Genomic DNA, 26,232 nt, shown 5'->3' with positions numbered 1-26,232 from the left:
CTTGACAAATGTGGATGGAGCCTGAGTTTCTTGAATGAATTTCTTCTATGAATTTTGTTATTTGAATTGATTGTGTCACATATTTTTTATCCAGCTGATGTGAGTAATTAAGTTCAATTATGAATCCTCTAATTAATTTGAGTTAACAAATTGACACACTGCTAATAAATGAGTGAGAATGCACCAACATTCTTTTCTGTGGTGGAAGAATATTTGTTGATGTTTACCACATCTCTATTTGATAAAGGTAGGATTGTCTTAAACTCTTTCAGTGAGGCTCTCATGAACTTATGAAAGACGAGGAGCTGCTGTTTGATTTTATACATTCTATTTGCAATCGCAAGGTGCCATTGGGGTGAATGGAGCAGGGAGGACTGCACGGAGAACATGTCGTCTGTCTCTGGTTTCCCTCCTTTTAAGGCAGCGCTGGTGTGGGAGCTTTGTTCTGCGGTGCAGCAATAGCAAATTAGCGGGATTACAAAAAGACAGCTCCTGAGCATAAATACCCAATCACTGTCATTAGCTATAAATGAGTCAGTATGATGCCTTTGATACTTCTGCATTTCAACCCCCTAAAGTTAAAATGTTCTATTGAACATAATTGTATTGTAATAAGCAGATAAAACAAAATGCCAAATATATAAATATGTGAGCTTGCTGACAGGGTGGACAATTAGAGGGTGGACCTTTTTGGCTAATGTTAGCATTTAATGAGCCCAAGGTAGCACCTTCCCTCAGCCACAGAAATAATTTAATAAGCTAACTGTGTACCGATGAACACATATTTTTGACATTTCTGAAAGGTTTTATATCAACTGGAATTTTACTCTGACAGAATGTTAAGCTTGACAACATCCATCTACACAAATACTACTGACTCTGCAACTATGCATAGTTTCAGCCTCCACTGACGAAAGCCTGCAGAGGAATATGGATAGTAATGTCACTGGAGACATGAGCGAGATTTTTTAAAGGGACAGCTTCCCCACAATGTTATCCACAATGGCTGTTATAGACAATGAAGTGATTTTTTTTTTTTTTAACCATGTTGGTCTGTTGCACACTGTCGTTAGTTGGCAAAGAACCACTAATTGATATTGACCTATGTACCAACTGAATTGTCAGAATTACAAAAAAAATCATTCCATGAGACCAATCCCTGGGATATCATCTCCACCTTAGGTGCAGCAGTGATACAAATTGATTTGTTCACCTCTTAACCTTCTTACCCACAGAAATCACATCCCAAGTCTTACTTGGTGAGCTTGTCATGTGATCCATCATCCAGACTTTATCTCCCTGTCAACGCCCGGCTGCTTTCAAGAGCTATCACACCCTCAGTGACAGCATCTCCTCACCTGTCTATCCATCAGACCCAGACCTGTATCGCAGCATGTTTATCAGTAATTAGGGTTGGGGGGCTTGAGGGGTTCAGACTGAAACCAGCTGTGTTAGACTTAGTCAGCTGACATGAGCTGTGATTATGACAGCGAGTTCATTGCATTTTTTTTCTTTTTTTTTTTTTGATGGGATGGGATGAAAAAAATCATTAAAATCATTTTTACATCATATTATCTGTACTGGTTAACATTTTTAACTGCCAAACAAGTGTAAACGGGACATTAAATGACAACAACTTAACTTCAGGAATTATTATCAATTATGCCATAAAAATCAACTTTGCATTTTTTTTTTTATTCCCTATTATTGTTTACTGAATATAGTGGTTAATTTGGTATCATTTGGTCATGCTACTATATGCACCACACCGAAGTAATCCTGAATACTGTTGATTAAGTGTGTAGATGCATGTTTGCGTGTGGCTCTCTTGTGCATGTGTGCAGAAATTTGGACAACAACTCTCATGTTCTTCATGTGTGTTCCACGTGTTCCAACCACATTTATGCAAATATTTAGAGGGGGTGTAAAAGACTCTTGATCTCCCTGCACTGTTTACTCTCCTGTTCTCTCTCATTCTGACTTTTTTTTCTTCATCTCGACTGAGTGATGAGGGCATGGAGTCAGGGGCAAAAAAAGAGCAAGCAAGTATGGAGGAGCCAGCAAGGAGAGAGCTTACGACGAAGAGTGAGAGGCAGTCTGGGGGGCTCTCGGTGTGATGAATGACTTGTCATCTTACAGAAATCAAAAGTCTGATCTACAACTCTCGTATTTGGCAATAGCCCACCGTAGTGGTGGAGTGAGGCCCGTTGGGCTAATTGTGAAGTCATTTGACATCTGCTGACATCTGAAAACGTATTAGCTACCTCTGCAGGAGAGAGCGAGAGACAGAGAGCGAGAGTGGGATGGGGGGGCGGGGGCGCTCGTAATGATCCCCCCGCTTGATTTCTAAATGCAGCTATGGGTGTGCATGCCGCAGCAATGAGAAGGAAAACACGGGTCCCGTTACAGAGCAAAGTATCACATTTGTGGTCTTTGTCATCAGCGTGTGCTGCAGTTTGATCAATGGTCTTTGTGTGGTGATAACATGAAGTAATGTGTTACGGTAACTAATGAGCTTTGCTGCTGGGTGGCCTGCAGGACACCTCGCTCACACACGCACGCACACACGCACGCGCACACACACAACACACACACATACACAAAAGATCTACATCTTCATCATTATCAATAAAAGATGCCAGCAAGAAAACACTATCTATAATTGGTAAATGAAAAGAACATGTTGGAAATTTGAGGGCAGCAGTAGCTTATTCCACAATTACTTGGCTGTGAAGGTCACAGTTTGGAAACCACTGCAGATCAAACTGGGACAGGTTGTCAGAGAAATCCAAAACCATTTCATGAGGTCTGCCAAGGCGCACTTGAGCAAGGCACTGTTGCAGTGACTGCCTCAATCAAGCAAGATTTGTGTCGTGGATAAATGTATGCCAGGTATGTCAAGGGAGTTCTTAAGAGGTGGGACTCTGCCAATAATTTTTAGGTTTTAATCATTTTTCTTTGGCAATCTTCATGACTGGATTGGAATGCTTTTTTTTTCCAAGTCAATAAATGTAATTGCACATCCATTGCAGTAGGTGGCAGTGGCAGTTTCATTATTTATTTATTTATTTATTTATTTCATGCAAATTGATGCACTTCAAGTTTTTCTGTGACAAGACTAAAAAACATGTTGATAAAGTAATTATTTAATGTAAGCTGCTACATATTTCTTTTATACTTTCTTTCATGCTAAGAAAGTACACTTTTATGCGGAGGCGCGAAATGTTTTCTTATAATAATAATAATAATAAAACAATAATTGAGAAGCTCTGCTTTAAAGAGAGTTGGTGGACAGGCCAACAAAATAGTTGTTGAATTTGCTGTATATCAAGTGGAAAAGATCAGAAAGCCACAGGTTGCAAAGGTTCCAACATGTCTTTAGCTGAGTCCTTCACCTCAATACCTCCACATTCCTTCCAGTGTAAAAGCTGTTCTCTGAATATGGTGAGGAAACAGAGCTAGAGGCTGGATTCCTCCCCTGTGTGCTGGCAAAAGTCATGGAAGAGGCCTTAAGATCATTAGTGGGGCTGGCATGGGAGTTCGAAAGACATTTGCTGAACACGCCACTATTATCCAGTAAGAATGAACACGGCTTTCCCTGAAACTAATCATGCTGCTAGTTTGATCCGCTTTTTTAAAAAGGCAGCTGTCAAAATAGTTCAAATAACACTGGCTAGGCAGCAGGGACACGTTCCAATTCTCTATCCATATGTGATTGCTGACCCTGGTATGCTGGAGATCTCTATGGCCGCCATCATAGTAATTTGTAGACGACCTTGCTACAGGGCCGTTTGATAGTCGGGCTCTTGTGCTCTATGCAAAACCTGAATAACCAGCAAATTGGTGGGTTCTAAAATTCTGCTGGCAAAAGCTAAAGAGCAACACAAGGGCGAGGGAAGATAAAAAAAAAAGTTGTCCTCTCCATGCACCACTGCATGACATCACAGCACTCCCAGCTTCCATTAGTGGCTAATAAATGAAGGCCTAACAAGCCGGAGTGGGTGGGAAATATAGGAGTAGGGGATGGGGGTGCCGCCACCTCATGCCTCTGTCAACTCCATCAAGAACACTTGAAGGCGAGGGGGTGGTGGGAGCAGCGAGAGGTTTGTAGCCAAGCAAGGGTGGAAGGAGGCTAAAAAAACCTCTCGGCCCATTAGAGAAATCAGGCCGGGACTCTAAAAACACCCTGAGAGCAGAGAGGCCGAGTGGCCCTGATGTAAACATACGGTGGGTGGCAGCCCCCGAGCGCTCTGACAGCCCACGGCGGCCATGATGGATCTGCCGAGTTATCTCATTTTCCACTGTTTTAATTAGAGGCCGGGCTATGAGCCCCAGCAGCTGGCTCTGCTGTACTGACTCCTGTGGCCTGACACGGAAAAATGTCCAACGACAGGGTGGCCAAGTTCAGCCTGACCGCCGAGAGGCGATCCGTAGCACTCTTTGCAGGTCACACTTTTTCAATCACTATCACAAGATGTTCTGATAGAGTGAAATAGCAAAATCTCTGAAGTCAAATGGTCCTGGGCTCGTACAATTGAGATTTTAACATATATTTGGGAATGACTGCCATATACTAAATTTTCTTAAAAATCTGGAGGTCAAACTGAACTGCTTTTTTTTGCCATGTCACTAAAGTACCACAATAGTTAAAAAAATTACACAATGCATGATGCTATATGGCTTGTAACTACTGTCCACAGTAATTATATCCCACCTCATTCTCAAAGGCTTTATTGTCCATGTGTGACATGTACCTGATTTTAATGACAACGCAAACAGTACAATTTATAATATTTGAAAAGCCATAAGCTGTCACTAATCATTCCCCTCCATTGGCAGGACCGATTAGCCTAAGATGATTACTCAACTTTGCATCAATGTTTAACTGGGATTCCAGACTGTCCATTCAAAAGCTTGTTTATTTTATTTATAACAAATTCAGGTTATACTTGTTGTTATAGTCAGATTTGTCCTGAAATTTCCCCAAAAGGCAAGCAACCATTAGTTAGTCGCGTATCTGGCATCACTCTCCAACTTCATTTCTGCCCTGCTCATGGCCCTATTGGCTTTGTTTACTCCAAAATCAGCACTCGGCATTCATTGTCATACGAGTGCTTGCGTGATTTCTCTGAGTACATAAAGGGTTCAAACACAAAAGCAGTCTTCATTTTGTTTAGTTTTTTCTTTATGGTTCCAACTGCTTGCAAAACTGACATACCCGTGGAAATGTTCACGTCACTAATTTTGATCCTCGTAGTCAATAAAACTTTCTGGATACGAAGATTAAATGTTCCTGTTTGTAGTGTGAAATTAAAGCGTAAGCTCAGTAGTAGGTCAGAAAGCTGCGTTGGGTGGGCTGCTCGGTTATGAACTGTTTAACCTTCGCAGGTGGGTGTCATTGGACGAAGCATATACTGCCTTTTTGAGACATTTGTTTGTACACATGATGAGTTAGTATTTGCACCAACAGGATGTTTGGGGCCTAAACATGTGTGAGAATGCGTATCTGAGTGTGAGTGGGTGGGCTGCGGGGTGAGTTGGAAGACCCAAAAAGTACCGCACCTGCCAGCATGAAGTCTGAACTCTGTCATTGTATTAAATGACATAGCACGTATCATACCGTATAGCACAGATGCAGTAAGAAGAAAAGAAAATAACCCCCAAAATACTCTTTCGGAATGTTCAATGCTGAAGGAATGTAGAGTGAGTAATCACGGCGGTGTGAACAAGTGAAGACGCGATGGAGACAATTAAAGTGAGAAGAGATGGAAAGGGGAACGAGTGGGGCCTCCATGTTCGTCACTGCGCTGTGTGCAGTCATTTGCGGTTGATTTGGATTAATTGGGAAACACACACGCATGCTGTTAACATCTGTTGCCCGTAGCTGCAGAGAAGCAGCCAAGACAAACTGGTGCGACGTCACAATCTCAAAAACTGCGTAAGAGAAAAATAGACTGATTTAATGGTAAAGTTGCATGGGCTTAAAATTGAGGAGCTTGAACCTCACTGCCATTTTAGAAATTAAGATTGGGCACATGGAACATCTCTGTGGAGGAGTAGAGAGAGCTTTACCAACCAGACATGACATGCATTAGCTCATCAGATCTTGTGCTTTTGAACCTAGAAATGACAAACCTAATAGAACTACAATGTCTCTATGAGACGAGGCAACAGTCTAACTAAAGTCCTGAATCTCTAGAAAATATACATAACAGAAACTTCTATTCCGTCTTCACTTTCATCTATGAAGTCATATTTGTGTTCATCGTTCTGTTATTCCCGTTACAATTGTTGAACATTGACTATAGAAAGAAGAAAAAAATACAAGATCTTGAATTGAAATTAGAGGAATGAGGTAATGGTTTGAAGGTCGTATGCATCTGATATTTCGTTCAATTGTTCTCTGTGTCTGATGACTGCACATGTTTTCTGATGGTACCAATCTGCAAATCAAGTTAAGAGAACATTGATAAAGCTGAGGGACAGCTCAACTGCATGTTAACGTGAGTGCACAATCATGAGAAAACGCTGTCATTGTGACATAGCACTTTTCAGAACAATGAATGTCTACATGTCTATGTGCAGCGGCTCTCTTCGCCAGCCCCGACCCCCATTCATTTGGACCGTCCCGTCTTATCGGCTCTGCCAGTCGGGGCTGCCGCAGAGCCTCCCCCTCCTCTCCTCCCCCAAGCACACACGTCAATCCTGCTTTCCTTCCCTTGCACTGACACGCATTCGAAACCACATGCAGTAGGAAAGAAAAGCGTGCAGACTCTGAGCTCTTGGATGGCGTGCTCGTGTGTCAAGGCCGTACTTGTAGAGCCAGAGGCCAAGAAATCAGGCCTTGTGGAGGGTGATTAATAAAGCCCGGGCTCAGGGAAAGGCCACAGCGTGCAGGGAGCATTCCAGCCAAGGCAGGAGTGACGGCTCACCCACACACACACACACGACCGCTGCCGAGATGGCTTTCGTGACTGCTTCCTCGCGTCTCTGTGAAGCCTCACGTTCAAGCTACTGCGTTTAATCACACGCTCGCCTGCAACATCTCTCGACCTAATTAACATCGAATGGTGCGGCGAGACACATGCACGCAGGCGCTCATGAGCAATCTGACCTTTTACTCATGTATGGATTAGTAGCAATGACTGTGAGCAGCAAACAGTTGCACAAGGAGGAGGATACCGCCCGCACACAGGGAGCAGACACATTCAGTAGCAAATCCCACAGGATCATGAGAATTATTTGCAGGGATGAGATGAGCTGAGATGAAGACAAAAAACGTACACACACAAGATGTTGAGAGGAAATTAATTGCAAATGGGATGTTCTATAAAATCAGCAATCAAACTCATGGCAAAAAATCAGAGCAGGCGAAGAACACATTAATGAAGCAACTTTTTTCAGATGTAGCGTTGACATTTTCCTGAGTCGGGCTTTGAGGTTTTTGGCTAACCTAAGTGTGAAAGTATAACAGACCTTCACCAAGACAGACAGTCAGAGAAAATTGCTCCAGTTCTTTTTAAAACACAGCAATTGGGCTTTTGACTCAATCTCTCTGACTGACTATTGAGCAAAAAAAAAAAAAAAAAAAAAAAAAAACAACTAATGAATTTGATATGAACTTTCAAACAGAGCATCTAGCATCAGACTCAAGACATTTTACAGTACACATTTTCCTCATACATACAAGAGACAACAGAATTTCGTCGGACCGGAAGAAAATGAAATTACATACGCTGGGCATCCTGTGTTGTATCTTAGCGGTCAGTAAAATACTATACATAAAAGAAACAGAGCCACAAACACATGCTCGCACAGTCCACTGCCAAGTCATAAATTCTGTTATGTCAAAACTGAGTCAAAGTGGAACAGTCCTAAATTGCATTGCTTGTAATTCTACAACCTCCACCACAATCAGCAAACCCTCGGCCAATATAAAATCAAAACCACAAAACAGCACTTAAAGAGGAAAACAAAAAGCTCTTGTGACAAATACTAACATTAGTCACTCTCATATCCAAACCATAGCCAAACTGAAACTCGTCTACTATTCGATGTTATTGTTTAAAAGTTGTTCATCATTTTTCAATCAAATTAAGTACCACAGTAATGCCAAAGCTCAAAAAGAAGCATGCTAATTTGTGCATTTTTCTGGGAAATCTGCTTTATTATCTACCTTTTCTCAGTCCCATCACCTACATGTGCCTCTCCTAGTCTAGTCATATCCAGAGTCTCATAAGTGATTTAATACGCTTATGAGTCACATCTAGACAACGGAGTCCAGAGTAGCACTTTCAGTCAATCCCCGTGTATCAATGCTTTGCTATTTTACTTATCTGATTCCGGATTGTAGGAAGGCCTATCTCAGCTGACGATGGATAACCATAAATATAAGTCGCATGAAAATCAGATGTGTTAACCACTACAGTACGAAAAGTCTTTATTTACTTCTTGCACCAGGCCATCTTACCTGTCAAGTTTGGTAGCACCACCCAGAAACCAGAAGATGGTGGTGGTGGGGGGGGGGGGGGGGGTGATCAAGCGGCTAAGAGGAGATAAAGGGTGGGCAAAACAAAAAATGCTTAAAAGTAACATGGAAATCAAAAGTGCTATGCCCAGAGCTTTTTTTTTCTGTCTAAAAATACAACATTGGGAACCCAAACAAATGTGCGGCCACAAAGACGGCAGCACCTTTTATATAAGATGTTTCAAATGAGTACCTTGAAAGAGTCAATGATGGATGAGGTAAAGATTGCCATACAAACAAGTCATCTAGCTCAAAAATTCCCTGGGGGAAGCGGCGGTATCGAGCGGCTCCCAACACTACAGGGACAGAAGGTGTCAACTGTGTTTGTGTTTTCCCTGAGACTGCAGCCACACCGGTGTTTTTCAGTATGTACGTGAGTGTTTACACATGTGTGTACAGGTCCTTTGAGAGGTTTACATATTGACGGTAATAGGATAACTTGCAGGGAGAGAAAAAGGTGCTTATCTTGTCACAGCTGTTGTGTTAAGCCGATCTTTGACCCCAAACTTAAGAACCAATTGAGAAATTAAAACAAGAAAATTGCGCGTCTACACGATACTCCTCTTTCATTCATTGGAACTAAAACCCGTACATGTGGTAAAGGTCAGCGAGATGATGAATCATTTTATAGCTATTTCCGAGAATCCTTCATTGGTGTTCAGCAAACGAGAAGCAAAACGGGGAAAAAAAGCTACAGGATGTTTTAACGTCGAATTGGAGCACTGGCTTTGGGACGGGTCGGGTAAGGGGGAGAGGACAGGAAGAGCTCAGCGCTGTGTGGGGTCCGTCCGTCTCTTGTGCCAGGACTATTGATTTTCAGACTCAAAACAATATCAACACAGAAATGTACAAAAATCATGGTTTGGAAAGTGGTTTATTTACAGCTGTGGTTCTTTTCATTCCACATTCTACTAGCTCCATAAAATATGTGTGTGTGTATATATAGTATATTTAAAAACATCACATTGTTGTGGCATACCTCAGATATTTTCACTCGATGTTGCCACCTGGGTCAAATACACACTTCGGTGTCCAGCTATTGAAATAAACCCCGTATAGGTTTGCATGTGTTAACGCAATACCTTATAATAGTAAATGACAATGGAAATGAATGTTGGCAAATTAAAGGAGGAAAAACATTGGCAGTAAAATCATTGACTCTCCCTGGACTGCTCCTTCCAGAATTACAATTTCATATAATTTCTAAACTCAACCATAATGAGCTGAAAGCAATCAAGTGAGACATTCAGAACTGGAATCCTCACCATGTCAGGGGTTGTTCTTAAACCTTTAGCCAGGAGTGCCGGTAAAACATAAAAGTCCTCTTAATAAAGTCCAACCTCTTGACTTTTATAGCACCTTTCCCCAAACATTATTGAAAATGTCAACTGGTCAAGAAGAAATGGCTTCCTTTTAAAGACAGCAATGTTTACAATCAATTGGAATTCTTTCTTTTTAAATGTGATTGCTGTAGCGTGAAACTACATTTTTCCAAAGACCAAATGCAAAAAGAGTTCTTTTGATCCCTGCATGCTTTTCATATTTATTCTAATGAGATTGTCACCAACACTGAGAATCACTTACGAGACTAAACATACTGATAAGGATTCTCCCAGTCATCCTCCTTAAACCTGAAGTTTTGGTCTGCCATAAATTTTGTGCTACCAAAATAAGCACGACAAAGTTGCCAGTGAACATCACAATGTTTTTTTTTAGCACTTGGTATCTTACTTACAGTTTGTCGCTTGATCTCAAGAGGTTTCTCCTGCTTGTAGACTCGAATGTCTTCAATAAACTTCATCAATGAAGTCTGTTGCTTTAAATATGGCCTCCCTAAAGGAGTAGGGTTAACATTGTTTTGTAAAGGTTGGTCAGAAGTAACTTATGTTCAAGGTGGGCTAAAGGGTACATCCAGGCATGCAAGTACTTCAGAATCTGCAAAGGCCCATTGCAAAGATTTGATGGTCCATTGAGAGCTTTCACTTCCTGTTGCTGCATGTTTGGAAATTGCTATCTTGTCAAATTCTTGGATTAGTGCCCACTGTTGGTTAGGAGTATCACCCTTCTCCAGGAAACACAATTAACCATTTATGAGGCAACTCAGTGAAGGAGTTGGAAGATGCAAAATGTTAAAGGTGCTAAGTTACTGTAGTGCAATCGTTTTCAACTTTTTTTTAATAGTGAAATTAACTTGCTTTTGTTAATTAGTTTGTGTTCCAAATTATTTTGCATGTGGGGTTTAAGTTAATTAAAAATTGTTTATCTGGTCAGGTTTTTGCATGTGTCTCCTATTCTATTCTATTCTATTCTATCAGTATTAGTTGAAAATTATTCATGCAGTTCCTTTTTTGGGGGTGACTGCCCTTGTTGCTCCATACAAAATTCAGTTGATCAATTAATCACATTAAGAATTTAACTCAACACAACTTTATTCATAGAGCATTTACACAACCACAGCTGCAACAAAGTGCGCTACATAATGAAGTTGAGCATGAATCACATTAAATGAAAGAAAATGAACATACGTAAATACATAAATAAATTACGCTTTTCTAAATAGCCTATACTTGTCTAAAACTAAAGTGTTGCAGCACCTCCACTAGGCCTCACACGACGTTTAGACTAAAAGAATGATATGGTCTGTCAAGGTGATAGTTTGACCCCTGAACTGAAATCTTGCTTTGTGCTAACATAAACTCAGTTGACGGTGAGATAAGGACGTAAGAATATTGTACCCAAAAAGTGCCAATTATTTATCTTACTTTTAAATGAAGTCACTTGTCGTCCTATTACATCTTGGAATTCATCGTGTCTTGGTCAGTGTGAGCTCCAATTAAATGTTTAACCCTTTCTCCCACAGAGAGAAGATGTCAAGTGTCTGGGGTTAGTTCAACTGAGCCCGTGTGTCTCCAAACTAATCTCCAGGCCAAAGAGCGCTGCGGATCTAAGAGGGGAAGACGGCCTTGCAAAACGGCCTGAAGGCTCAAAGCAGATCTGGGATGGAGCTAGATAATGAGCAGGGGGGATAAAGTAGAGTTATGGAGGTCTTATCACCCGGAGCCCCTGGGTCAGGCGGCACTGCTGGTGGCCACGGTCGACTAAATTATCACAAAAACACACCGCTGTAGGTTAAAAATGTACATTGTGTAGTTACACACAGATACAGAAAGTAAACAAATATGCATCGTCCAGGTAGAGCTATTTGCATGTATCTACAACGCCTGAGTGATGTCCTTCACTGGCTCCACTCAACATCTACGTACGTGGGGGTCATGTGGGGGAGACGCAGACAAAGTGTGCTGTTGGTCTAGCCAGACCTCAGGCTGTGATTTGTTGAAGAGCATCAGACGGGAGTCAACCACAATCGAAATAAATCACCTCCGTGGCACCAACGTTGATAATGCCCCGATGTTACATGCGTCGTGTGCACTTACAAATAGTCATTAATTTTCTTCACGGGGACAAGTCACAATCCAATTGTTGGGTTTGAAGCCACAATATGCTTTTCACCATCTCTACTGCATTGTTGTGCTTCGCCATCTTGTAGCGGCGCTGTGGGGAACAGCAGCTCACTTTAGGAGGGTCATGCGTGATCTCAGCCAGGATGAGACAAGCCAGGATTGTCTTACCATTACTATTCTTACTTTAGGCAATATGCAGACAGAAAAGCTGATGAAAAGATTGATTGGAGGAGTTTAAATGGCTATTTGATACAGCTGAGTTGAATTCAGCGAAGTGTTTGGGGGATTAAAACAGCATCAGCCGAGCGTGACGAGGAACAGAATCGCTTCCTGATAATTAGTCCGCTCATTACAGTACGTAACTTGCTCCTTTCTTCCACAAGAGACATATTTCTCAAAGTGAGCAGGACTCCAGCTCAGGGTGTCAGTATGTATCCCATTATGGTTGGGCCGCGTGGACAGAAGAGTTCTGCCGGCTTGCCGCGGCTTTATTTATTTGACTGTCTTTCATCTGCAAACCACCACAATCGACATCAGAGGCAAATCCACCCTGTGTATCCCATAGGTGTCATTTAGGATTGATTCCCTGGAATTAGCAGACGTCAAACGAAACCATGTGGTTGTCTGTCGGACCAGCTGTCTGTTTTTCCCAAACGCCCACGATATAGAGTCCACACCTACAGACAAAAAAAATAAAACATGAAGTTGCTCCATATAAAATCATTATATATATATTTTTTTTTTTTACTTAACCTTCCCTTTAATATCCTGGATGTAAATTATTACACAAAATTCTGAGTGAAGTGACTGATGTGAGTCTAAAAGTCCAAAAACACAGCCAATGATGAAGCGGCCGTTCATCGACATATTGCCATTGTGTCCGTCTGTCTCCAGTCAGGACACACTCAACAGCATGTCCACTTTGCCGTGACTGTGTTTACTCGGCCGGTACACAAAGTCGGCTGGCTGCAAGCGCTGTTAACGAATCAAGAACAAACCTGTGCAGAGTGCTTTTCATTTTATATACTCTGAAAGTTGCATATATATAGATATATAGCTCTGGTCATTTTGCGCTATTTTTACAACAATGTAAAAGGGTCTTGAGTGTATTGAAAGGCGGGATGTTTACAGTCTGAATGCACAGTTTTGTCTTCACTGTTGCTGTGAACATCCTGCATGGATCTAGAGCAGTGACTCTCAAAGTGTCGTACGAGTACCACTAGGTACAGTTCAGTTGTTGGGGTTTTTAGTAGTTTTGTGTTTAGACTTTGAGAAAAAAAAATGTTGACGTGATTCTCACAAGTTATAAGCGATTGTTATATATATATATTATGACTATAATGTTGTTTCATTTTGAGTTTTGTTTCTCTTGGCATATTTTTTAAAATATATATTTCCAGTAGAATTCTGACTGGATATGTATTTTTTTTCCTCTCATAATATCATGTATCATAACTTTTTTTTACTCTAATATTTTAGCTTCATTCATTTATAATTTGAACTTTTTCTCATTAAATGCATTCCTGGAATTACCTATTTTTACCCCTCTTAACCCCTTGACGCCAATAAAAAAAAATATACCTATATATAAAAATTTAATAAAACCTCTGTCATTTTTTTATATGAATATTTAGGCCAAGATGCTACTGGATTATCATGTAGATTATCACAAAGGTACTTCGACAGTTACGCAATTTTTAGGTGGTGCTTAGCATAAAAAGTTTGAGAACCACTCATCAAGAGTATACGTCCCACCAAATGTCCCTAAGCATCTAATGTAATCAGGACACTTCTGTAAAATGCTTAAATATATATTTTTTTCAATCACAAGAATAAACATGAACCAAACCTTTAATTTGCACTGAAGTGGAATTGAGGAGCTTGAGGCCCTGCCGCGGCGAACTTGATTACTTAATAATACAGTGATAAACACAACTATCAATCAAAGCCTCTGACAAGAGCTACAATTCAGGGGAAATCTTGCCAAACTCACAAGTGTTGGCTCTAACTGTGGCGGAGCATGTGTGCGAGTGTGCGTGTGTGTTCGACCATATAGGTGGAAAGCAATGAGGTGTTACGTTTATTTATAGAGCATAAGTGCAGTAATGGTGTATCTTGATAACAGCTTTATAATCAAATGGTCACTCAGCAGATTGGCCAAGGGGGACTATTTGAATGAATTTGTGAATGAGAAATATTTTTGTAAGATGGAGTGGCGATTTGGCAATCCCGGTTACATTTTGAATAAAAACAACAAAAACGATTTTCAAATGACATGAAACTTGACGTGGAAAATAGATGTTTGTATTGGACAGCGGCAGCAGCAGGACTATCATTTAGTAATTGGGTTGGCGTGAGTTTCCTGCAAATTTTGCCAAACACCAAGTTGGCATGTAAATGTGACAGAAGAAAGAAATTCTATTGAGATATGTGGACCTACACATTCCCAATGTGCATGACTGATGACAGATAAAACTGAAAAGCACTGTCATGAAATTAGAATATCTACTTTCCAGAGTTATGAAACAAAAGCTTGATGACTAGCTCAAATTACCTTTCCCCACTGAAGTGGAAATGGCAAACACTACAAAAGATTTTGCAACGTGTTTTTTGATAATAAAAATAGCACTCTATAATATTTTACTAGAGAACATACATAATAATGTTTTTAAATAATATGTAAGAATTAAACAGCTTTTGCCTTATTTTCTACTTCAGTTCAAAGGATGTTTTGCTACTCTTTCTGGTGTGCATGCCTTGAACGGCGGTATAATATACAGGCATATACAGTACAAGAAGACAGCCACAGCTCCTCAGTAGGATGCAGTAATATTGGTCATACATTGCAGAGAATAAAATATAAACTGTATTCCTGTGAGTATTTTCTAGTATCAGTCTACATGTGTTGCTCCACCATTTGTGTTTAGTTGTGGATTTTGAGCAGATTGGGTGACTTTTACCCAAGGTTGGGTTGATTATTTCCACCCAGCAGATTGGGTTGAACATTGGATTTGGGCTGGTTGTTATCTAGAGTATGTTTAATGTAAGATTTTTACTTTTTATTGGATCAAAATCTTGACCACGTTGCGCTGGGTCGACTTGCCAACTAACCCAGCATTGGCTCTGTCTCTTTTCAACCCAGCGTTGGGTTTGTGATTTCACCCAATTTGGGTTATGTTTTGCCAGGCAGTTTCCTTGTGCTGAAAGAAAAAGCGGGGATTGAATATGATTCATTTGTGCTGCAAAGTTTGCAGTTTTCTGTTTACTTTGAGTTTACGTCAGCGCTCAGGTAAATTAAGTCCTCAAAAATCCAGCTGGTTCTGGAGGTGCGCCTCTGACGGGCTTGCTGCTATTCTCTCTCGGACCTCGCCACTTGTAGCAGACCGTGGCTGATTTCCTTCCTTGCGTGACTCTGGAGTGTAAACACACAGCCAGAGTGACTCATCACTATTTCTCACTTCCATGCTCAGATATAAACATACGGATGGGTCAGGGGTTATTTGGGGGTAACGAATGGGCGTGGGCGGACCTAGTATGCATCCCTGTAAGACATCTTCCATTCTCCAAAGAATTCACAGCTTCCTGTGGCCAAAGCCACATGCCTGCCCACTCCAGCCTAGAGGAAGCAGAAAGAGAAACACGGTTAGAAATAGAGAACGAGAAAGAACACCGGCAATCCAAGTGATAAATTGACTTCTTTGCAGTACTGCGTGGAAAGAATGCCGATGTGATGTATTTCTGTTCACCTTCCAGACGCAGGACGTGTTAAAAGAGTGAAGCTTGGATGCGAGCAGGAGGGGATGTGACTAAGTTCAATCGCGTGGCGAGTATTAACTTCATTCATACTCCGACTGATTTATAAGACATGGAAAGCGTGTTTATATGCCGCTGCCAGCTTGTCTTTGAGGAAGAACGACATCATGTTATGAAAACTGGGATGCCTTTGGTAAGCGCTGATCAGCGCTTTAGTCCTTTTACCCTCCTGTTGCCGCAGTCTGGTGTGGTGGTGGTGGGGGGGGCAGACACTTCCCGTCAGGCCCCAATGTGAAGAAGGGCCAAATACAGTACAACATCAATCACTTGGCACTCCACAACTTCCCCGGTGCCATTGTTGTAGAGCAGGAAATAGGCCGCTAGCAGGTGGAAATAAAAAGCCTTTGACAACTACAGCATAGGGCTGAAGACTATTCCCAGGATGAGCGCAACATTTGCACAAGCTACTGCCCCCACCACCACCCCTCACACTCAGCCTCACCCGCACATATACAAATACAGCAACATTTATGTGTACAAGATTTGAAGAATAGTAACATCAGTTATTTTTTGCCGAGGATAAAGAATATATGCAGTGGGTATTTTTGAATCATATGTGCAACATTTGTGTTATGTTTTATTTATTTAATATTTATATTTTATATATATATTTGTGTTATGTTTTATTTATATTATTTTATTTAATTATCCTTGTCAATAGTGTTACTATAACACCACCACATACAGGACATAGCTAAATCACACCTTCTTACTCTGTTTGGGTGTTTGTTCCTCTGTCATGGTGGTTTCTTACAAATCTGATTAGTACAGGAAGGACTGTTGTTTTTTTCACAGATCATTTTAGTAATCATTTAGTAATGTCAGGTCAGCCTGGCAGTTTTAACAAAAATAACTAAAAATCAATTAATTTAAAATGGAAAAAAATGTCCTCTTTAAAAAAGTTAAAATTTAAATATTAAAAGAATGACTACAAAGTTGATAACACTTTTATAATGAGGACAGTTTGGCCCTTGAATTTGATTCTTATTTATTTCCTATGATTCTAAGATTCGGTCAACCAGCATCCTGTATCCTGTTCAGCCTTATAGGTTCGACTGTATTGTGTTTTTAGAACCTTAAGAAAGCTTCTGTTATTCCCCTACTGACTTGCGGTGCTGTGAAAATGAAAAATACTGAGGCTGTTTTGTGTGTCACTACATTTGACATCATGTTCTTCATCTTTCCACCAATCACGGGTTTGCGTTGGACACGAAACTGCCACATGTTTTAATTGCAGCCGCTCCCTGCCTTCTTTCCGTCCCCGCCGCTCTTCATGTGGGATGGAAGGCTGAGACCTGGCAGGGTGGCTGTCACATAATGCCCACGCCTGTGATGCTTCGCTGGGACCCCCCTCCGCTCAGGAAATGCTCTCGGCCTATTTCCCACCCTGGCGCTCCACTGTGGAGAGCCGGGCATTACGCTCCGAATCCAGTTACCGTCCCAGAACATTCCTGACTGATTCCGACCGCTGCCTGGCCGTGGCTTCCCAGAGACAACGAGGACGTGCCCTCATTTCAAAGCGACTGGAGTATCAAGTTGGGCGCTACCAAAGCTCTTCATGGCAGAAGCTGCATGACAGGAAACAAGCTCCCCCACCCCCCCATATTGCTTCCATTTGTGGTTTGTATGTAGGTGGCTTCAGTTGGGTGCAGGATTAAAAATATTCAACTCAAGTTGCCAGAGTGATATCTCCGATTGTGGTGGAGTGTTTGGGAATTCTTAATTGCTTTTTCCGAATGAGCTTACCACAGGAAAATCCCCCTTCAGAGCAGAAAAAAACAAGAGAGTGGATGACCCGTAAACGCTGAAGATTTCATGTAAACACGCACATCGGAGCCCATGCTGCTCCCCGGCGCGCCGCATCTCACTGCTGTCAGGGTGGCAACACGGCAAACTAACCTGCAACGGCGGCCCACCAAGCCTCTGCTCATGCCCTCGCCAATGTGGTTTAGTATGTCTCATCTCCTATTATTGATGGCTCAGACAGCATCAGGATATCGTGACGGACCGGCCCTGCATGGGAGCTGTGCACAGCCGCAGGGTGGGGCGCCGTTGACTGGCTCCCATGTGCTGTGTGGGACAGACCCATTGTGGAATGGCATCCGAGCGCCTGTAAGAAAAGCAAGGAAAGAGGACGTTGGGTAAATAGATGATCAGTTATCAAATTCAATGTCTTCAAGTGAGATTTTATTGGGTCATAAACTGTAATAAAACTTCCGAAGTTGACCATCAAGCTGGCACACATTCTTGGCAAAGGATTTTTGACCCATAAACTACATAAGTACACTAGTGTGTGTTATTAATATTTTTATTATCCTGTTTGTCATTGTAACATTGTATAATACATAAGTTGGGGACTTAAGGGAGGAAGAAAATTTCAGACTTGAGGCAAAAAAAGATTTCATCAAAATATACTGCTAATGTATAAAATGGAACAAATTGTGCTTCATACACAAAATATATAAGAGAAAATGTGTGCTCGAATTGTTGGATTTAGAGTATTAGCCTATAACATTTTTGAATGAGTCATTGGGAATGAAAAAAAAAACAATACGCAAAAAAACTTGCAAGCTAAAAAAAAAGTTTGAAGTGGATTTTACATAAAAAAATGTTTTGAGGGGAAAGTACAGCTATGATTGTCAGAAACTTCAGATTCTTGACTGATTAAGTCCTCACAAAGAAAAAAAGTATTTGTCTAACTTTTGGACCAGTTAAATCCTCACTCATGCGACGTGTCCATCATGTGTATATGAATAGGCAGCATTAGATCAAATAATAATAATAATAATAATAATAATAATAATAATAATAATAATAATAATAACAATAACAATAACAATAATAACTAGAACACTTCAGCTCATCTTTATGAATTCAATCAAATTAATTGTACACATCATACAAGTGGAATATGCCAGAGATTTCAGTGTGCCATTGTGCTCTTGTTCCATTTTAGGGTCTTTTTAAATATTATGCACCATTCAATGACATGCAAAAACATGCCTTGCAGTACTTTCTATAAAGTGATTTTCTCATATAAATAGCACAATACACAAATATTATGAACAGCAACCACAACATGACAGTATTCATTTTAAGTGGATACTCTTGTACAGAGTCAATAAGGCAGAATGTGTATTGGGTTTCAGGTGTACCTAATGTTATGGCCTGTGACTGTATTTGGTTTCACGGGCTCTTACAGTGCTTATTGTCCTGTGCATAGGAATGACTCCTTTCGTTAGCTGTGGCCATGAGAAGAAGGAAGAGCACGCAAGCATATAGCAACTGCATGGTGGAGGCCATCAACTACACTTGACGTTCACGGAGCGACCCAAAAAAGCGCGCAATCAGCGGTCTGCGAGCTATGCCGTCCTTTCTCGTTCACATAAACAGCACTTAAAGGAAAATATACACGGCCACCTACAGCGCAAGGAAAGTGATGAGGGCTCCACATCACACTGGTTTCAATTAAAGCGACAGCGAACTGCAGGGGACACTTGACGTGTACATTGACTAAACGCACTTCTCCTTAAAATAGCTTGAAAATTCGAGAAGGAAACGATCTATTCTAATTTTAGTATAAAATGTAGGCAATTTAAAAAAAGTTGAGAAGTGTGTATTTTGCGTCAGACATAATATTGGGACATTTTGATAACCGGCGAGTAAGCTATTAATTGGCATTTCTTGTTCTCTAATTTGAAAAATATCAATTAATCATCATTATCATCATCACATATGTCGCAAGACCATTTGCATATTATATAATGGACAATAATTTTAATTTAATGCGCAACGTCGTGGACGCTACAAAAAAATTGTAAACCCGCAAAACCTTTGAGTAATAACTTAAAATAAACAGCAAAGCATTAATGTTTTAAAGCATGTACTGATTTTTTTTTCCAGTAGTACTTCTTTAAATTAATTCACATATTTGAGTTGTCCCAAAACGTTTTGAGCGACTCTGGCGTTGCCAGATGTAGTTGGCCGCTTGTAGTTTTATTTCGTGAACACCTTTGTGTTTTTATGTCCTGCTTTTGTTTTATGTTAATCATGTTATATTTGACCTATTTATTGATGCACAGAACTTTTGGGAATTCTTTTTTTTCTTATGTACTTTATAAATAGCCTGGATTGAATTGGGGTATAGGAGTGTGGAAAGATATATAACTTTTTAGTTAATTACGCATGTTTAGTTATATTTACTCTAGCTGTATTAATCATCCATTGCCTTAATCAGCACTAAGAAATGAAATATTGTATGTTTTTATTCCTTGGCATTGCGAACATGTGCAGTCGTCACACATTTTAAATTTTTATTTAGCCAAATCAAATTTGATGCATTCTATAAGTGGCCTGACATTTGCTATAAGCGTCCCTAAAGCTCTTAAATGGCTACAAAAAAATTAAACCATTTAGGTAGCTACTAAAGAAATAGCAACTGAGTGTTTTTCTTGCTCAAATGATGAGCTCAGAAGAAAACACATGAAGTGTTTTCCGACTGCACAGACAGGAATGGGGCTATATTGGGTTCATTGCAGTAAATAAGGTATACACGACAGTCAGGAAGGCCTGTCAGGGCCGTGCACTCTGCGGTCTACCTCCACCTAAGTGGTCCTGCTTTCCTGGGTATGCAGAGCTGTCCAATATTTCACGATGGGACGTCATGGAAGAAGGGGGGGCGGGGGGGGGGGGGGGGGGGGGGGGGACACTGAATGCTTGGTGACGAACACAATCTGCTTGCGACACCATTAACAGCGAGTTATTTTCCTCTGCTATTTATTCACGAATAAAACATGCGTATGTAATTAAAATAAATATTTATCAATGTCATTGTTGCAGTTCTCAACATTAAGTATCATGAAAATTGTGCACTATAAAAGTCAAAGTCAAGTCAACATAATATGTATACCTTTTTTTGAAAGTGTATTGAGCGTAGTAAGATCATCATTCTTGTAAATGCCCAAAAAAATGTAAATTGGGCGTATTAGACCCTTTATATTTCGACCGGATATCAATTAATATTAACTAATATTGATCTCAGCGCATCACCACGGCAAGAGTATGAGTTTGTGTTTCGGTGGGGTGGAGGTGAGGAGGCTAAATGAAATGAAGGTAATTAAACGCAGTGGCAGGGAGGGGACCGGAGCGTGCTTGGCCCTGCGCGGATCGAGCGCGCTGGGTGGTCCTATTCGCTGATAAATGCGCCCCCCCCCCCCCCCCCCCCCCCCTTTACAAAATCTGCACCAACGTCGGCGCAGTCGTCGGTTCAAACAATATGAGCATTAATTTATCGACGCGCGTGTGCGCTCAACGGCAAAACTAACAATTAGCACCTTTGCACCAGCCTGACTGACAATGAAATGACATTTTGACCATGCATGAATCAAAGAACAAAAACGCCACTTGGGTTATGAAAATTGTAATGAAATATATAATAAAATCTATATTTTTTGGTTTTGTTTATTTTATCTTATTGTTAAAATAGGAACAGTAGGAGATTTGAGCTCACTGTGAGGGGAAAGGTTGCAGACTGCAGTTATGGAGATCTCTAGGGAACAATAAGCAAGCTACTGTCAACAGATTTAGCTTATAAAGTCATCTGCTTGCAGTATAGTCTGCAAGCATTGCTGCATAAATGTCAGTCTAGAATTAAACCTTACAACAGTGCACCTTTCAACATCGACGAGGCTATGAGAAGTACTTTGCAAACCCTATTGATCCCCTTTGACAATTAGGTATACCAGAATAAAACTGAATTATAGTAACTTACTTTTACTTGTGAAATGACGGTCCCAGCATGTCTGGAGTCGTTCCGTGGTCTGAACCCGAGGTTCTGCGCTCACAGCGCGGCAGAGCCTCAACTTCATTCCCCGGGCGTCTCCTGCGTAAATATTATGACTTACACAAACAATATTCGGCTGCATATAAAAAAGCCCACAGACTTCTCTGTGCAGGGCACATCACATAACAGTGACTATTAGCTGATTGAACTGGGCTTTTTGTTGATTGTCTTTCTTTTTTTTTTTTTTTTTTACATTCAAGAAGTCAATATGTTTACATTTTGCTGTGTAAACATCCTGCCCACCCGCCCGCTTATTTTGTACAGAAATTTAGAGGCTGGTTTTGAATATGAGGGGGCACGCCCTTTGGAAAAGGCTTTTAAAACATTGCAAAAATATTTAGATGCTTTCCAACGGGTGCCGCATAAACGTGTGAGAACTTGCACATATTGGATTAGAATACAATTAGTTAAAAAAGAAAAAGAAAAATCCATTGTTAACGCACACATACATTATTGTAGTGTTTCCATACAGTAAGGCCGTATGGAAGATAGAATGACACATTTAAACGAAAGAATAGTTTTTTTTAATGCAAAGTAAAAAGTGAGTGCACCCAGATGTGCACGCTTACAGGCGGCCCACCACTGGAGGAGGAGTGGAAATGGGCGGGCCTGTTTTTTTTCCCGGATGGCCAAGACATGCAGCTTCCAGCTCGCTGATGGCAACAGATAAGTAAAAAAGTCAGCAGGACAACACACAGCAAGTGAAGTGGAAAGCGGCTCCTGTTCTACTCCTTCTATCGCACTCTGGAAAAGTTTTGGACGAGGCACTCTTTCAGGAACCTCTGCACACTGAGAAGCAGCGTTCTCCTTTTTTTTGGTCTCTTTATGCCGGTGAGTTGACGTCGTCTCGTGTGGTGTGGAGGTGGAAGACAACGTCTTCTTCTACCCAGCGCGCCCGAGGGTCTAACTAATGACGGCAGAGGTCCAGCAGCCCCAAGCGCACACTCCTGCCCAGAGCGGCCCCATGTCTGCTCCGGACAAGACCGCGGTGATGGACACCGCCGCCTCCTCCACCGCCAAAGCCAAAAAGACCAACGCGGGGATCCGCCGGCCGGAGAAGCCTCCTTACTCTTACATCGCCCTCATCGTCATGGCGATCCAGAGCTCCCCCACCAAGCGGCTGACCCTCAGTGAGATCTACCAGTTCCTGCAGAGTCGCTTCCCCTTCTTCAGGGGCTCCTACCAGGGCTGGAAGAACTCTGTGCGCCACAATTTGTCCCTAAACGAGTGCTTCATCAAGCTGCCCAAGGGTCTGGGCCGGCCAGGGAAGGGTCACTACTGGACTATCGACCCGGCAAGTGAGTTTATGTTCGAGGAGGGCTCGTTCAGGAGGAGACCCCGAGGGTTCCGGCGCAAGTGCCAAGCGCTCAAGCCCATGTACAGCATGATGAACGGTTTGGGCTTCAACCACATCCCAGAGTCGTACAACTTCCAGGGGAGCGGCGGGGGCCTGTCGTGTCCGCCCAACAGCTTGTCCCTGGACAACGGGATCGGGATGATGAACGGACACCTGGCGGGGAACATGGACGGCATGGCTCTGTCCGGCCACTCGATGACGCACTTGTCGGCCAACGGCGGCCACTCGTATATGGGGAGCTGCGCGGCGAACGCCGCCGAGGGGGGCTACCCTCACCACGACACCTCCGCCTCGCCTCTGCTCACCAGCGGCGGCGTGATGGAGCCGCACCCGGTCTATTCTAGCCCGGCGTCGGCGTGGGCTCCGAGTCCCAATAACGGAGCTTCTTACATCAAGCAGCAGCCACTGTCTCCGTGCAACCCCGGAGCCAACGCGCTGCAGCCCAGCCTGCCCACGCACTCGTTGGAGCAGCCTTACCTGCACCAGAACGGCCACACGGCCACGGACTTGCAAGGTAGGCAAGCTTCCATCCACAAAAATACCACAATAACAACAGCAATAACACTTCGGCTTACATTGAAACAGATCGCGTGGAAAAATGAAAACAAAGACCAGCCACATAATTATTAGTGTTGGGCCAAGCTAAAGTGCTTCACTGACCTTTTGCCAAGCGCGGGCCCAGTAGAAATACTGCCTTTAATTGCAGTGGCAAAAACTTGGTCTTGTAAAATCCCTAAACACTGGATTTGAAATGAATATTTTACTTCAAGCAAAAGCACATCAGGAAAGCACTTTAAATTGTCTTGGGAAAGCTCCAGATTAGTGAATAGAAAAACAAACAAGGAAGCTGCCTTGTCTCGGACCAATGCCAATTAAACTTGCATGCGTCTTTTTTAGGCCATCGTACTAAAAGGAACACTTTGAAACTTATAATAATCACTATGATTTTTTTACATATTATTACACTTGAGTAAAATCCATGTAAGTTTTATATAGAAAAGTTGGCATATGCCAATTGAGCTTCCATTTGTCTCGACTATGTAACCTAATAAATAAACATGGAGACACTGGAGGCTTATAATTACTAGAAAATAACGTAATTTCATATTGGCAATTCTATTTTAATTATTTGTGACTAAACAACCATGGGGGCAATTAGGGGGATGAAAAAAATTGCATGTCGTAAACGTGCATGTGTGTGTTTTCAGGCATCCCTCGGTACCATTCGCAGTCTCCGAGCATGTGTGACCGGAAGGAGTTCGTCTTCTCCTTCAACGCCATGACGTCGTCAGCCATGCACTCGCCGAGCAGCGGCTCCTACTACCACCACCAGCAGGTCTCCTACCAGGACATCAAGCCGTGCGTCATGTGATGCGGGTTCAGTTCGGTTCAGCTCCGTGCAGCTGAAACGAAAAGGAAAAGAAAACCACTGAGGGGACGTGAAGGCCTCTGGAAAGACAAGCCGGACTACTTTTTCCTCCCCTCTTCCGTCTCACACAAGCGCGACCATATGAGTGATGATGATGATAATAATATATAATAATACAAACTTTTACGTGCCGTCATGGAGCAGCGGGGTGAAAGTCTGATGACGTTTGGTACTCGGTCCTGCATCGCGGACTACAACTACGCATTTTTTGTCCAGCTTTTCTTCTTCATCCTTGTTAAAAAAAAAAAAATGCACACTTTTATTTTCTGTATTCTCTTTCTTCTCTTTTTGTTGTTGTTGCATAAAACACTCTTTTGGAATTCCAGTGACATGAACAATTGTGGACAATATATTGATGTGTCCATGTATACTGTATAAAATGATTAAGGCACTTTTTGAATAGCCTATAAGCGCAACTTTTTTTTAATTTATTCGGAACTGAAAGCCTGCATATTTTTCATTTCAGGCGAATTGGCCAAGGAGGTTTTGCTTTATTGGCAATATTTGTCAGAACGCTTATTATTTGTTTTAAAATGAAAAGTGAGGTTATATTGTAAGCACCGTTTCTGTCATTATGTATAGACCACCATGAATTAATGCCAGCACTGTTCTATAGAATATTGGAGAATTTAGCAAAGGTCATCTTTATTACAATCTGTAAGAAATAAAATATTTTTGGGGCTGTTGATGCCTAAATTCTCGAAACAGATACATTTGGATTTTGTTTAGCATACAAAACCAGTTTAACAACTTGAAACTCAATCTATTCTTCAATTATCAAAAAAAAATATATAATGTTCGGTTTATTACAATTTTGGTCATTTAACATAAAGAACAGAAATAATGTTAAAACCCTCAAAACTAAGTCATTTATAAAACCTAAAGAAGATGCTGATGAAACTTTAAAATGTATTGCCATGGATTTTGGAGAGACGCATTTTGTGATGACATGAATGCATGTTAAGAACTTAAATTCCGCATTCTCCAAACGGTTGGGTTAAAAATTGGACCGACCAGGGAAACTGGGTCAATTTGACCCAACTGTGGGTGCCCCACCTTAAAAAAAAAAAAAAAACTCCAAAATATTTTACAAAAATATGGGTCAAATTGACTCAACCTCCTTGGTCGGTCCAATTTTTAACCCAAATTATTTTTAAGGGTGCAGTAATTATAATCTCCTGTAAAAATAATACCACTTCCGTATTTAGGATTGTAAAATAAAATCGGCTATATTTTGACATAATCCAACCACAAACAAATGTAAGACAGCATTACACACACGATCAAATACAAACGCTGCATCCAAAAGTTGACTGATAAATATTAAAACATTTTTTTACTAACAATCCCGATGATGTTTTAATTAAAAATATTTCGTGATAGTGGTTTACAGTGCATAATCGTACTGCAACATACTGAAAGCTTTTTTAAATATTTTGTCCCGCTTGTGTAGAAAAATAGTGCAGTTCTATTCTACTGCAAGTACAACCACAATTTTGGAACATAACGCTAAATTAATACACTTAACAGTGTCTATTAAAACGGCACGTTTAACTCGAGATTTTTTTTTATTTGATTTTATTATGCTTTCTTAAACCAATTTGAAGTCGAATTGATGTAACCAACAAGCGTGGATTTTAAAGCGCAAGCTCGCCGCAAAAGCATGTGCGTACATTTCTTTCTGCTTAAGATAACGAAGAAAATTGCAGGTGCCACTGTAGTTTAGAAAAAAATAAAAAGATTCAATGTGTAATTCTATAAAACGGCAACACAGTAACATGTCGGTTCATGCTCACTTTCGTG

General features: G+C 41.2%; 1 protein-coding gene and 1 long non-coding RNA gene across 3 annotated transcripts; one reads left to right on the top strand and one right to left on the bottom strand.

Moving 5' to 3' along the window:
- Nucleotides 1-10,938: 10,938 nt before the first annotated feature.
- LOC125967517 (uncharacterized) lies at nt 10,939-21,954 on the bottom strand. Of its 2 annotated transcripts, XR_007480754.2 has the most exons (5): nt 21,572-21,954; nt 17,701-17,911; nt 15,518-15,604; nt 15,255-15,400; nt 10,939-12,665 (listed from the first exon to the last, which is right to left on the bottom strand). It is a non-coding gene; the product is annotated as an uncharacterized lncRNA (long non-coding RNA). The 2 variants fall into 2 exon arrangements; XR_011086735.1 differs by lacking the exon at nt 15,255-15,400 and having other exon boundaries at nt 21,572-21,949.
- Nucleotides 21,955-22,152: 198 nt separating this feature from the next.
- On the top strand, nt 22,153-25,134 carry foxf1 (forkhead box F1). Its single transcript, XM_049718675.2, has 2 exons — nt 22,153-23,514; nt 24,209-25,134. The coding sequence occupies exons 1-2, from the start codon at nt 22,554-22,556 to the stop codon at nt 24,370-24,372; spliced, it is 1,125 nt and encodes a 374-aa protein (XP_049574632.1). The 5' UTR covers nt 22,153-22,553; the 3' UTR covers nt 24,373-25,134.
- The last annotated feature ends 1,098 nt before the right edge of the window (nt 25,135-26,232 follow it).

The sequence above is a fragment of the Syngnathus scovelli genome, chromosome 4 (genome assembly GCF_024217435.2).
Source record: "Syngnathus scovelli strain Florida chromosome 4, RoL_Ssco_1.2, whole genome shotgun sequence".
Taxonomy (NCBI): domain Eukaryota; kingdom Metazoa; phylum Chordata; class Actinopteri; order Syngnathiformes; family Syngnathidae; genus Syngnathus; species Syngnathus scovelli.
Note: the sequence above shows the minus strand (reverse complement) of the source record. Positions and strands in the feature narration are given on the sequence as shown.

Bases quoted from the DNA above. Each gene is read 5' to 3' on its own strand.
- foxf1 (XM_049718675.2), top strand. From the start codon at position 22,554: ATGACGGCAGAGGTCCAGCAGCCCCAAGCGCACACTCCTGCCCAGAGC. The intron at 23,515-24,208 runs GTAGGCAAGCTT...GTGTGTTTTCAG, and splicing joins CACGGCCACGGACTTGCAAG to GCATCCCTCGGTACCATTCG.